This window comes from Macrotis lagotis, chromosome 3, assembly GCF_037893015.1.
Source record: "Macrotis lagotis isolate mMagLag1 chromosome 3, bilby.v1.9.chrom.fasta, whole genome shotgun sequence".
Lineage (NCBI taxonomy): Eukaryota > Metazoa > Chordata > Mammalia > Peramelemorphia > Peramelidae > Macrotis > Macrotis lagotis.
Window position 1 is genome coordinate 279,179,032 of NC_133660.1, and position 14,457 is coordinate 279,193,488.

Below are 14,457 nucleotides of genomic sequence, written 5' to 3' on the forward strand. Positions count from 1 at the left end.
TTTGATCTGGCAAGACCACTACTGAATCTATACTCTGAAGAGATCATGAAAAAAGGATAAAAACATCACTTGTACAAAAACATTCATAGTGGCTCTCTTTGTAGTGGCAAAGAAATGGAAATCAAGTAAATGTCCTTTAATTGGGGAATGGCTGAACAAACTGTGGTATTTGTATGTCATGGAACACTATTGTTCTATTAGAAACCAGGAGGGAGGGGAATTCAGGGAAGCCTGGAACGGATTTGCATGAACTGATGCTAAGTGAGATGAGCAGAATCAGAAGAACATTGTACACTCTAACAGCAACATGGGGGTGATGGTCAACCTTGATGGACTCGCTCATTCTATCAGTGCAACAATGAGGGACAATTTGGGGCTATCTGTGATGGAGAATGCCATCTGCAACCAGAGAAAGAATTGTGGAGTTTGAACAAAGACCAAAGATTATTACCTTTAATTTAAAAAGTTATCTTATGTAATTTTGCTATCTCTTATATTTTATTTTTTCCTTAAAGATATGATTTCTCTGTCATCATATTCACCTGAGATCAATATATACCATGGGAACAATATAAAGACTAACAGACTGCCTTTGGTGGGGGTTGGGGGGAGGGAAGCAAGAATGGAGGGAAAATGGTAAAACTCAAAAATAATAATAAAAAAGAAACATGGGTGGCTGGCTCCTTATCGCTTCTAGAATCAAAACATAAATTCCTCTCCTTGGCATTTAAAATCCTTCAAAATCTGGCTCCAGTCTCTCTCTCTAAAATGATTTCATGCTTCTCCCCCTCAAGTTTTTCCACATATGCCATAGTCCACTTCCATGCCTTTGCACAATGTCAAGAATGTATTACCTCTTTATTTCCACATTTTCAAATACCTTACTCTATTCAAAGGCCAATGAAAAAATCATGTCCTTTACTGATCTTTCTGGAGTCCACCCCAGGAATTCTTGCTCTCCCATTCCCCTATCATTCCCTAGCTCCTTAGTATATGATTTCTATTCATTCATCTATGTATCCTTGGTTCTCTCCAATAAATTAAAAGCTCATTGAGGGCAGGATTGATATGATTGTTCTTGTATCTCAGTGACTCCCGTAGTCCCTGGCTCATAAGAAAGTCCTAAATAAATGCCTGATGAAGTGAACCTAATTCCTCACTTTGGTTCCCACCCAGCCAGGGTCTGGCTTACATCAGACACTCAGGAAATGTGTGTTGATATATTGACAGTCTAGATTCCAGAAAATACTCCTCAATTTAGAAATGATGAAGTCGAGGCCTAGAAGGAGGAAATAACTCACCCAAGGTTGCTTGCCTAGTGGGTGAGAGAACCAGGAATCTATCAAGAGTCTTCTGACTCCATGGATAGGACACAATTCCCAGTCAAGAGAGAGTGGGAGGTAAAGAGAACACCTAGTGTCAGGAGGTCCTGGTATTCCACTGTCCTCTGTCTCTAGCTGTACAATCACCTCATGTAATCTCTGACATTACTTCCTTTTCTGTGCCTCAGTTTTCCCCACCTGTAAAACAAGGATACTATTGCTTGTTGTACTTACTTCATGCAGGACCTAAGACCAGACTTCAGCTCTGGCCTTTTTTTTATTTTTCTGAAGTTTTAAAAATTGATTTTATTAATATTTTTATTTGTTTTCCAATTATATACGATAGTAGTTTCTACCTGTCATTTTCTGTAAGGTTTTGAATTTTACAATTTTCCCCCACCTTCCCTTCCCTCCCCTCAACCCCCCAGAAGGCAGTCTGATCATCTTTACCTTGTTTCCATGCTATATATTGTGCTAAATTGAATGTGATGAGAGAGAAATCATATCCTTGAGTAGAAAATAATTTTGCTATCTCACAAAACTATGCAGTACATAAGACACGTTTAAAAAATATTGAAGGTAGTAGACTTTGGTCTTTGTTTAAACTCCACAGTTCTTTCTCTGGATACAGATTGGCCTTTACTTGTTACGTGACCTTGTGCAGATCCCTTTGGGCTCCATCTTCCTTCTCTACAAAATGAGGGGTTTGGGCTCTAAGGTTCCTTCCAGTCCTAAATCTTTGAACTAGGATGAAAGGAGGTCATGTGGGTGTCATGCCTGATGAACACCAGCTCCCTGCAAAGGTCAGGTATCATTATTTTTTGCATTTGACCTTCAGTCCTCAAAGATGGACAGGCACTGATGGTAAACTCCATCTTCTCCTAATGAGACAGAGGACCGGAGAGGGGATGAGGTAAACAAAGTCACACACAATAAGTTCCAGAACTGGAAGTGGAGTCATGGTCCTTGGACCACAAGGCTCTTCACACACAATTGATCTATTGTGTGGCTATCAAATCTTTCCCAAGTTATACTCTTCTGACTTGAATAACCTGGGGACATGCATATAGAGTATCTGGTTGCCAGTGGGCTGTTTCCAAGGGATGGCTACTTAGTTAAGAGAAGTCATTGTGCCAGGGAAGGAGGGATGGGAAGGGATGAAATTAGGGATAGAAGGAGGATAGAGGGAGGGAGAGAGATTGGGAAAAAAGAGAAAAGAAAGGAAGAGAGGAGAGAGAGAGAGAGAGAGAGAGAGAGAGAGAGAGAGAGAGAGAGAGAGAGAGAGACTGAAAGAGAGAGAAGAGGGAGGGAGAAGAGAGGAGAGGAGAGGAGAGGAGAGAAGAGGGAAGGGGAGAGAGATTGTGCAGCTTCCTCAGGGCCCCTTGGCTAGTTAATATGTGATATGAGATTTGAATGGCAATCAGAGATCATTTTGCTGCCAAGTCCAGGGCTCTCTATTCATTATCCTACCCTGCCAAATGAGGTACCAAGACCTGCTTATAGTACTGGGCTACATGGAATCTTCTCACCTCAAATGAGTGGCTATGAGGGAAAGGCTCTATGTGGAATGCAGGAGGGTAGGATTTTCAATATGGCATGGGGGAGGTCTCCAGTTCCTCAGCCCAAGTCCCAGCATTGAGAGAGACCTCCTTCATGATAAAAATAACATGACAAAGACTTTTTATGACTGTTTTGAGAAGGGACCACAGTTGCTTAGGATCTCTGCCTTGGGGCAGCTGAAGGAGTTGGGTCAGATTTCTGAATTTTCTTCCCCTTCTCCTTCCTTCCCCTCCCCCCTAAACAGAACTAAGCTGGGTTTAGGTTTCACCCCTAAGACTCAGCTCCACTCCTTTTCCCTTATTAAGCAGAGGGATTATAGGGAAAATCAATTATACCTCTACCAGAAAAATAGGAAACTTTGTTCTGTTGTGCATGGGCAAGAAGGATATTTTCTACTTGATTTCTTTGACAGTTACATTTTCACATTTTAATTAAATGTTTTTGTTACTGGGTTTTTCTGCCTCTGGTATGATCTAGCAAGAGCAGATTAGGGAAGCTGGAAGGGACCCTAGAAACCATTAAGTCCAATCCTTTTACAGATGAGGAAGTTGAGGCACAGGGGGGTTAAGTGTCCAGGCCAGAGTTACATGCCTTGTTAAAGATCTGAGATAGATTTTTGCACCCAAGTCATCATGATGCCAAATCCAGTATTCTCCCCGCTAAAACATCGCCTCTGTAAATGTTAGGAATTTTTTATTTAGGATCTCAGAGTTATTGTGAGTGTGGTCCAAACTCTTCATATAACTAAATTCCATGAAACAGCAGAGGAGGAGATCACATGGACCTGAAGGGCCTAGGCTAAAAAAATTGTGGTGGCAAAAATAGGTTTGATTAAAATCTAAGACAAAAGGGACAGAGAAGAGGGTAATGATGGGTATTATCTGGCTAACAGTACCCTCCAGAGCAACACCCACAACCTCTGATATGCTATGTGTTCAGATGTGAGGTGAAGAGCAAGCAGCTTGCTCCCCAAAAAGCCACATGCACCCCAACGGAGTAGTTGGGCAGTGCTAAACAACTGTTAACCTCCCACCGGAGGATGGATGCTGAGGGAACAACTTTTCATGATTATGGCTCAGGTCTTAGGAGGAAGGACGCTAAGTCATCATCTTTCATATGTCTAGCTTCCCATTCATCATTTCACCAGCAACTCCATGAAGTGGAAGGAGAGCCAAGGGACAATTTTAATCTTCATTCCTAATACATGACTTAAGTCTCTGTGTATAGTCTCGGTCGGGCTCAGTTCACTGCCTTGGGAGGAGGAGTGTGGGTATGAGGGCGTGTGGGGGAGTGGGGAAATAGGTGGGTGTGCTTATGATCATGACTTGTTTCCTTTCTTTATATATAAAAACTTTTAGCTCTGGGCAAACCCAGCACTTTGTTTTCATTATGGGAGTGTTTCTGACATGGTGCTTGCTCAGACATCCAGGGTATGAGGATGGTGAGTGTTATATTGATATGAATTCCAATGGCCAGGGTATGTTGGACCCCATCTTGCCCATCCTGAGGAGCTCACACTTGGCAAAGACATGTAAGCATTTCATTGTCTTCATCACCTCATCCACCATCAACACACGACTCTTGACTCTTGTCATATACTTGTCCTCCCGCTCTGGGGATGGGTAGGCCACAAGTTAATAAGAGCTATTCGACAAAACTGGGCAACGCAACCTAAGGTCCTTGGATTCATTGAAGGCTGCTCAGAGGAACTGAGGATAGTTACTTGGGGTAGGCTGGGGTCTGGAAAGAAGATTGTTTTAAAAATTCAAGCCATAGTCCTTAGCCTTAATGGGAAAATATGCTAAAAACTTGAAATAGTGGTAGTTGGTGGTGGGGGGGAAATACCAGTAAAAGATCATTAGATAAGAATAATAATGATAATGATATTAATAACGTAAGAGGGTCCATTTACATAGTGCTTTCAAACTTGTAAAGCATATTATAAATACTATCTCCTTTGATCCTCACAATAATACTTGGAGGTAAATGCAATTATCCTCATTTTACAGATGAGGAAACTGAGGCAGGCAGCCGTCAAGAGCCTTGCCCAGGGTCATGATTGAGGCTGGATTTATAATAAATAATGCCTGATGCATAGATGGGATAAACTAGGTTCCATACAAAAGGTCTTTTGGGTGGGTGGGGCATTTACATTTGGAAAAGTTGATAGTAAAATACATTTTAAAGAAGGAAAAAGAGGGAGCAAAATGATTATGGGGAAGCAAACAGGACTTATGATGAGAAGGCCCAGGGAACCAGAGGGAGCTGGTGCCCAAACAATCAGAAGATTGAGAGTTGGAAAGGAACCTTAGGGAGCATCTAGTCCAACCCCTTTGTTTTACAGAGAAGGAAACTGAGGCAGAAGTCAAGACAAGGGACTTGATCAAAATCACGCAGCTGATAAACCTATGAGGACAGGCTTGAACTTGTCTTCCTGTCTCTATCCATTGCACTGCCTGCCACTTCAAGGAAAGAGTTTCCAGACTCAACCAAAGTCTTCTCATTCATGTAAAGGATAAAGAGAATATAATAGGAAAAGTACTCACCAATAGTATAAATTCAGCTGACAAAGTGAAAGGCTGAAGATGTTTGGACCACTGGATACTAAATAGTCAATGATAACAATGGAATGTAAGGATGAGTTCTGGTGGAAGTCTCGGGCCAGAAGGCAGACACTGATCCATTAAGGATAGACAAAAGTCAGGGATGAGAAGGCATGAGTGGATTGTGAGCAGCACCTCTGTTTGAAGGCCCAGTGTGGATGGATTCCAAAGCTGTTCAACTCTGGAAGCAGCAGTATGGGACAGCTCAGAAAATGTGGTCCAGGGACAGATATACAGTGGAGAAAGGAGGCCATGAAGGACGGGAAAGAGACATCCATTATCTTCACTTAAGAGCAGCTCTCCTGTATATGCGGCCCACTGTAGTATACAAATCCCCCTTCCACCCCAACAGTCTCAGTGCAAATATGATTACACGTCTCCATTTTCATAGAGGAGGAAAGAGAGCTCGTGCAGACATAGTCAAGAAAGGCATGACTCAAACTCAGAACTTCCAGCTTCATATCTTGCTGCCTGTCAAGGGCATGGGAAATGTATGTTAATGAGATGGGGAGAACAGTGGAGAATCTGCTTAGGCAAGAGCTTATGGGAACAAGAGTTCTCTGTCTCTGTCTCTGTTTCTCTATTTGTCTCTGTCTCTGTGTCTCTAACCCCTCCCCCCCCAAAAAAGAAAATTGAGATTTGAGAAACAGAAAATACAGTAAATATAGCAAAATATAGTAAATATTTAGTGAGGCAGCAAAAATGGTAAAAAAATATAGTAAAATAGAAAATATAGTAAATATGAGGAAGACCTTGCCCAAGTATCACTGAGTTAAAGGTCATCTTTCCCAACTGGGGAGCAGTCGGTCATTCAGAACACTGGCCTCTATTTCTTAAGAGTTGACATTTTCAAGCATTCTAGTGTCTCAGAATGCTTTTTCCCTTGACCAAGATCTGGGTGATGCCAGATACCTCCAGAAAGGCCAATGCAAAGCTTTCCATTTATTTAAGAAGCATGGACTCCTTTCCTTTTCTAAGGATCAGTTCCAGCTGCCCCCAACTCCACCATGGTTCTGAACTTTAGCCCAGAAGGGCTAATTAAGTCATAATAGCTGTTTGTGAGCAAGTACCCCTGCAGCTCACCCCAAGAGGCAAGTGGCCTTTAGAAATACTTCTTTGTGATCAAAAATTTCAGACCTCTCTTTACCAACTCCAGTCCATCCTCAATAGAACAGCCATCTTGTTAAAATGCAGAACTGACCCTGAACTTCTCTTGTTCAACAATCTTCCCGGCTCCCTAAGGTCTCTAGGATCAAAATCCAATTTCTCAGTTTGACATTTCAAGTCCTTCATAAGATGCCTCCCAAGCATTTTCTCCTTCACACACAATGGGCTACTGGCTGCTCCCTGAGCTCAGGATTCCGTCACCCAACTCTGTCCAGGTCACCCTTCTTGTCCCCATCCCTATAGTGTGCTCCCCTTATTTCCATCTCTCAAAGCCCCAGATGTCACCTCCAATAGATCTGCCTTTTTCCCTCCTTCCCCCGACTCAGTACACCTCAAACAGCAACCAACCACCAAAATAGTATTTATTAATTGATTGTTATATTCTAGCTACTATACTAAGCTCTGGGGAGACAAGGAAAGGCAAATATAGTCCCCAGTGAGCTCTTAGACTAACGGGGGAAGACAACATACGAACCATCATGTACAAAGAAGATACAGACAATTAATGGAGATGAATTATTGAAGATTTCTAAGAAATCCTAGGATCTCAGATTCTCCAAGATGAGGCCTCCAAAACCATGCAGTTCGACCCAGACCTGATCAAGGACACTGTCTGCAGCCAAATCTTGGGCAAGTGGGCACCCAGTCTTTGCTTAATGACCCCAGTGTTGGGGAGCTCACTGCCTTCCAGGGGCAGCCCATTCTGCTTTCTGAGGGACACCTCTCATTTTTGGGAGCTGGGGGCAGAAAAGGAGCATGTTAATGAGAGCCATAACAAAATTGAATGAACTTTGCCTCAGCTTTGTCTCTTTTACTTATATATACTGATGGATGGCTGACCTTCCTTCTAGAAGAAGCCCATGACATTGAGGAGGTGATGCCACGACCTTCAAGTCAGTTGGATTTAAGTGAGGGAGTGCAAGTCAACTAATCTAGAGGAAGTGCCTGAAACCCAGAGGGTAAAGGTGCCCAAAGGTACCCAACTGATCAAATACCCACCTTAGGGGGCATTCAAACCTTCAAAGCCTGGCCTTCTGGGTCACACTCAATCTATAAAAGATGTGCTTAAAAACAACTGCAGAAAAATACAGCCCAACCCCTCTCAACACAAGAAAGGAAATGGAGCTGACCAGTGAGGACTTCCATGAGTTTGCCTTAAAAATTATAATTAAATTAGATATGTGTTAACCTTCAGTTTGACCTCAAAAAAAGAGCAAAACAGAATTAGGATAATGTACACATTTTAAAATATTTCTCTAAGTTTACTTCGGAAAGTTTTTTTTAATACAATTTCACTTTTAGAAGAAAAGTGACTTGTTCATCAAGGAAAGGGAGCAAGCTTCAATTTAGGATGGGTTGGATAGCAGACACCAGGGGGGATGGCTTCTCTCAAACTCAGGATCTTTGTGCCTTATCGGCAATTCAGAGACCTCCACAAAGTCAAGTGAATTTTCCTCCTCCAGGATGTCGGCACCACCCGGTGACCGTTAATGGAGATGAGAGGTCACCTACCGTTGGGTGAGTCATCCCTGGCAGGTGTGAGCCTCCACCCATAGCTATGCATTAGACTGAGAAAGCCTTTATTCACTGACCATAGAATGTCATTGTGATACGAGAGCCAGGGAAACTGGAGTCACCATCCAATCCCTGAAGCCCTATGTCCCACATTTGGGGAAAGTCCACGCAGAGCTATGAGCAACGGCGGGTCCTAGGAATGCTCCCTTCCCTTTCCCAGAGACAGTGGGTGGGATGGGCAACGGAGTCAGCAAAATATCCTGCTCATTGAGGCTTCAGACTACCGATCCAGTCAGAGTTGGACAGGCCTTCAGAGACTTTGTTTTACCAAGAGGGAAAGTGAGGCCCAGAGAAGAGCAGGGATCTACCCAAGGTCTCGCAGTGGCAGAGCTACTGAGGCCCCCCGACTCCTAATGCCAGGGCTCTTCCTGCTACCCCATTCCTATTAGTTTCGTTTCTCAATCTCTATTGAATCCTTTTGAGTGCTGTTAACCTTAAAGATCCCAGGACCAGGTGATCTCCGGGCTAGCAGAGGGCTCTGAGGCAGTGAGAACAGCTCCCACCTGGAACGAGACATTCCCTCCACATTACCCAACCTTTGCTTGGAGTCCTCCAAGGACAGAGAGCTCATCACTTCCCAAAACAACTTTTTTTTTTGTTTGCTTTTGGTTTTTGTTTTAGATTTTTGCAAGGCAATGGGGTTAAGTGATGTGCCCAAGGCCACAAAGCTAGGTAATTATTAAGTGTCTGAGGCTGGACTTGAACTCAGGTCCTCCTGACTGCAGGACCCACCGGTCTATCCACTGCACCACCTAGCCGACCCCCAAAGCAACTCTTGACTAGCTCTAACCATCCGATGAGATAATAGCTCTAAAATACTTGTCAGTGTCCAACGTGCCCTTGACACTCAATAACTCCCTTCCTTTCTTTTAGAAACATCTCTCTGACATCCATCCTAAGTTTTCTGCTTTGCCACTGGTTCCAGCGTCTGGGGCCATGAAGAGCCAGGCTAAAGGTCTTATCCACAAAGTCTTCCGCAATTCTTGATGAGAAGTAGTCCAAGAAAAGCCTACAGTGCCTCAATCCTGGGTGCATTATAGAGCTCTGATTCCCCTCACCCCTTGGGGTCATGGCCTCTGCTTCCCTGGGTTCCTTTTCATGGGGCATTCATTGGTCAGAAAAGTGGAGGTGAGCTGCTGGAGCCTTCACACCCCAGCTTGAGAGATAGGCCATATGGCTAGCTGGCACTCAGCTGTGATTGAAGGTGAGAGAACAGGCTGCCCTGGCCGGCCTGACCCAGTCCTGCCCTGGGCTAGCTTCAGCCTCACCTGCCCATCCTTCCCCCATTGCACTGGCTGGGCTTCTACCACCCCGTCTGTGGCATAGAAAGTGCCCGACTAAGATGGCTCAGATTCAGCTTAGATATGGTCCCAGGATTGGGGGTGCAGAGGAAGAAGTATTCAAATGCAAATCATGGTGTAAAAGTTCTAATGACATTAAACCTGCTGAGAAAGTTTCCCTTCCCACCTCCCAAGGGAACACACAGGTGGCGAGGCCTTACTTTCTCTTGCCCTTCTCAAATGTCATTGTGTGCACTGATTCACATTCATATCGTATCTGTGTAGTAGACCAGAAGTTTGACATTATTATCCCCATTTTACAGATGAAGAAATTGAGACACAGAGAGGTTAAGAGACTTGCTCATGATCACACAGGCTCTAAGAACTATCAAAGTGTAATATTAATAATAATTGCTATATTTTTTTACAGCTCTATTCCTGGTCTAAACTATTCCTTAGCTATTGTGAAGAATGGAATGTGTCCTCCTTTAGACTTTGAAAGGAACACTTGTCCTGCCCTCCTTAATCCAGGAAAGAATTGCTTCCTCCTTTAGACTTGCAAGGCACGGCCAACACTTCCCCATTAGAGGCCTTTCTTCCCCTTCCCTCTCCTTATACATTCTCCTGGGTTAGGTCTTCACCTAGAGGACTGCTGGAGCCTAGGAACTCTCTTCCCCTTCTCCAGCCTCTCCCTAGCCTCCAATCCATCCTCCCTTCAACTCTCAGAGTGATTATCAGAAGGCACAGATCTGACCATGTCACCTCTATCCCTCACTCAACAAACTCCAGGGGCTCGCTACTATCTTCATGAACTACTATATTATTCCTTTTTTTTGGGGGGGGGGGGGTGAAGGTAGTCTTTTGTTGTTGAAGCTAGTCTTAAAAGCCCTTTTTGACCTTGTCCCATTCAACCTTTCCAGTCTCCTATTTTATTCCCTTCCACAAAGTCTGACCTGGTTGCTGTTCTTTGAGCATTACCCTCACTCTCCTCCCAGTATACTTTTCCTGTCATTGCCCCCTTGCCTGGCATGCTCTGTCTCCTCTCTTCTCCATCGCCTTCAAGACTCCCAACTGGCTAAGTTGTTATCTGCAGTCTCTCCATCACACAAGATGAGCCAGTTCTGACTCTGGGCTGCTGGGCATCCTTGATCCTGCCCCATGCTATATCCTGTTATTCAATCACATGGTACTCACACTTACCCACCTCCTCTTTCTATCCCATCCCCCTCTTGGTGGGGGTACAGTCCTCTAATAAATGTCCTTGCCACCACTATCACCAAAACCACCAATTGTTACTGATGGGTAGTAAGAGCCCTGGGAGGGCTGCAACCCTCTTCCAGGTCACTAACTCTGTTTTCAGACCAGTCATCACCAGGGAAGCAAACCTGATGGGCATTTGACTCTGTAGATGGTATAGCCCCCCCCCCCCCCCCCCCCACTTAGCCTGTGCCCTTCCCCACAGCTACTGAGGACCTGGAGAAAAAAGTTTTATAACCCAAATCCTTGGCACTGTCAAACGTTTGATGTGATTTTATCAGTGAAAATGATACTAATAAAACGTGTTACCCATACAGCTTTCCTGCCATACCCTAAGGATTATGGGACCTTTCCATTTGACTTGTAGCTGCAACCTCTTGTATGTATTTTCTTCTCATATTAGAGTGTGACATCCTTGAGAGCAGGGACTGCCTTGCTTTTCGGTTTGTATGTTCAGCATTTAACAATTTTTTGTAAACTTGAAGGCACTTCATAAAAGCTCCTCCCTCCCTCCCTTCTTTTCTTCCTTCCTGTCTTCCCCCTCCCTCCCTTTCTACTTCTCTCCGTTCCTTGCTTTCCTCCCATTCCATCATTCATCCACTGTAATTGTGTATAGTGAATCACCTTAGGACTCCACACTGTACCTGACTTCCCAAACAAGATGCCCCATCCCTGGCCACCCTGGCCATTAAAAGGATTTTCTTCATGAACAGAGGCTGTTTTGTCTTTTGTATCCAGACCCCCAGAACCCAGCACACAAGACTTTAGCAACACTTTTTCCTCCATCCATTCCAGAGACCACCTCCAACAGGACTTCTCTGGACCCTCCAGCTGCCAGAGTTTCTCCCTCCATCCCCACCTCGTGATTACCTTCCACCTGATCTTACATGTAGTTTGTGCCCCAATGTGATGTCTCACATTAGAATGGGAGCTCCTTGAGGGTCGTTTCGGCTTTTCTTTCTCTCCCTGCCCACCCCCCAGCACTTAACCCAGGGCTAGCACATAGTCCTTTGATCTCTTTGATGGATGGGTTAGACTAAGTAAAGCTTGTGAGGTTCCTGTGGTCTAAGGCTCTGCTATGCATTAGCAGTGATGAATTCTACACATGTACACACACACATACACACACACATGTCTCTGTGTTAAAAGAGAACTGTTCTGCTTCGAAGGAACAAAGCCCTCCAGAAAGTTCCCCCTCTCCTTTCCTTCCAGGAACATTTCCAAAGGTAAAATAAAACTGACATTTAGCAAGGTTCTAGAGCAAGCCCTGGGGATACAAAGACAAAACCAGTCCCCAGTCCCTGCCCCCCAGAAGCTTACTTTCTCCAGAATGCCCCAAGTGCAGACATTTAGGAATGGTCCTGCAAAGTCAATGAGAACAGGGGTCTCCACTCAAGGTTCCATGGTAGAAAAAAGGTCCTTGGATTCCGGATGCTTAAATTCTGACAATACTGGCTATTTGAACAAGGGCAAATCACTTAAGCTTTGCTTGCCTCAGTTTCCTCTTCTGAAAAAAATGAAAATAATAACAGTAGCTACCTCCCAGGGTGGTTGTGAAGGTCATATGTTAAAATATTTATAAAGCTTGTGAATATAGGAAGCACTTAAGAAATGTTTATTTTTTATTCTTTAATTTTTTTATAGTTTTTAGTTTTTAGTTTTTGCGAGGTAGCAGAGTTAAGTGGCTTGCCCAAGGCCACACAGCTAGGTCATTATGAAGTGTCGGAGGAAGAAATGTTTCTTAATGTAAATCTAAATGAGTTACAAAAGAGCTGCTGATCTGGGGGGGTGGACTGGGGGTGGGGAGTGGGGAGAGGATTTTCACACGGGGAATTTCCCATACTGATGAAGACAGAAGGCAGTAATATTTTGGAATCCAGTTCTGATCTTTTGCAGACTGGCAGACTGGCAGGGCAAATTCTCCTATCTCTGTCTTCCCTCCTCCTTCAGACCCCCAGCTACTTCCCTGCCTTCCTCCTGCCCCCCAATTCCCTTAACTCTCTGGGGGTACTCTTGGGGGTCTGTAATTTGATGAACATACAGCGTTACTTTTAGAAACAGGCTGAACTCCAGTTAAATATTTGCCTGTTTAATAAGCAGACTCTGGGACAGCAGTCTCCGTGGGAATGCAGAGAGATAGAGGGAATGAGGGAAGGAGAGAATGAGAGAGGAAAGACAAGGACTCCCCAGTCTATACTTAGCAGTAACCGGTTTGAGTTGGCATTTTGATTGTAGGCCACGGAAAGTCTCACTGCTGTGATTTCATTTAAGATCATTCTGCCCTACAATTAAATAAAACTTAGCCTTCCATCCCCCTTCCTTAAGTAGCCTAGTTTGAGGTTTATCTAATAACCTATGAACTGGGAGAGGAGGAAAAAACTAACCCTCCAGTGAACTTGGACAGGGTCATTTATTTTAAAATTATTAGTATAAAAATATCCCAGGCTCTGATGTCTATCAGAGGGGCCTGGGTGTCAGTGAAAGTCCCCCCTCCAGACTCCCTCCTCGCCTCCCCTTGCTCTCCTGTCTCCTCACTGAGATCTCACACACATCCATACATGCACACTATTTTTGTGGGGCTCTTTAGGATCCTCTGTGGCCCCCATTTTTATTTTGAGCCGGAGTGGTTCCTTTCTATCACTGGTCAATCTCAGCACAGAATAGTATGTGAGTTTATTAATAGTCCCCAGGAAAAACTTCCGAAAGGCAATGCTGGCATTTAGCTGCCCCGGTTTATGGAAAGGAGTTACTTTTTGGCACTGGCTCCTCTTGGAGCCTCTAGAGAGCTTACCCGAGTCCTTTGGCCTTGGGCAGGGGGAGGAACTTTGGAAAGCTCCAGTAGGTAGGGATGGGCCAGGCAAAGTTTTAGGTTTTCCAACTCTGGTCAGATGGTTCTTTGCGCCATCTTTTGCCTGACCATTGGCAACTAATGGGCGATGCTGCTTCACTCCAGCTCCCCTATCCTACACCCAGTCCAAGTCATTCAGATGGGGAACCTGTCTCCCCAGGCAGCCAGGCTCCTCCAGTCCCCCCCCCCCATCCAAAAATGAGCCAAGGGAAGAGTCATCCCCCTCGTCCTCCATCCCCAGCCATGGTCCAAGTGCTGACTCCTTCGCCAAACTTGTCGCTCAGCACCCTCCCAGCCCACCCTCCGCCCCCTCTCCCCCACCCATCAGGTTCCCTTAGCTGAGCTGGACTCACCCTCTTCGGAGTCCTTCTTGGCCTTTGGAGGCAGGGTCTGGAGGGCAAAGGCATCCTTGCTCATGTCTGCAGCTCCTGCCAGGGGGATGAGGGGGCTCCAGGGGTGCGGATTCGAGGGTGCCCTCACACAGCCTCCCCACACACTGTCACCCAGGCGGCTACCCTTCGGGCCGGCTCCGGCGGCCGGCCGAGCAGGGAGGGGAGCAGAGGGCTGGCAGCCGCAGCCTCTGAGCTGAGCCCGGAGCTCAGCCGGCCCCTCCCCCGGAGCCCCTGGGTGGGTGGCTGGGTGGCTGGGTGGGCAGGAGGCGCTCCCGGCGACGCCCACTCCCCTCCTCCCGTTGCTCCCGCCCCTCTCCCTCCTCCTCCTTCTCCTCCCTCTTCTCCTCTTCCTCCTTCTCCTCCTCCTCCCTCCTCCTCCTCCGCCTCCTCCCCCTCCTTTCCTGGGTACCAGAACAGCTGGGTGCACACCTGCGGACGATGCCCTGACCCCGC

General features: G+C 45.4%; 1 protein-coding gene across 2 annotated transcripts in view; it reads right to left on the reverse strand.

Annotated features, from left to right (window-relative positions):
• Positions 1-14,169, reverse strand: part of LOC141518655 (anoctamin-1-like) — a 161,167-nt gene extending 146,998 nt beyond the window's left edge. Inside the window, exon 1 of one of the 2 annotated variants that reach the window (XM_074230876.1) lies at positions 13,966-14,169. In XM_074230876.1, the coding sequence (XP_074086977.1) occupies positions 13,966-14,029 (64 nt within the window). In that variant the 5' untranslated portion in view covers positions 14,030-14,169. The remainder of the gene's footprint in view (positions 1-13,965) is intronic. The other variant, XM_074230875.1, reaches the window with a different exon arrangement.
• Positions 14,170-14,457: the final 288 nt, after the last annotated feature.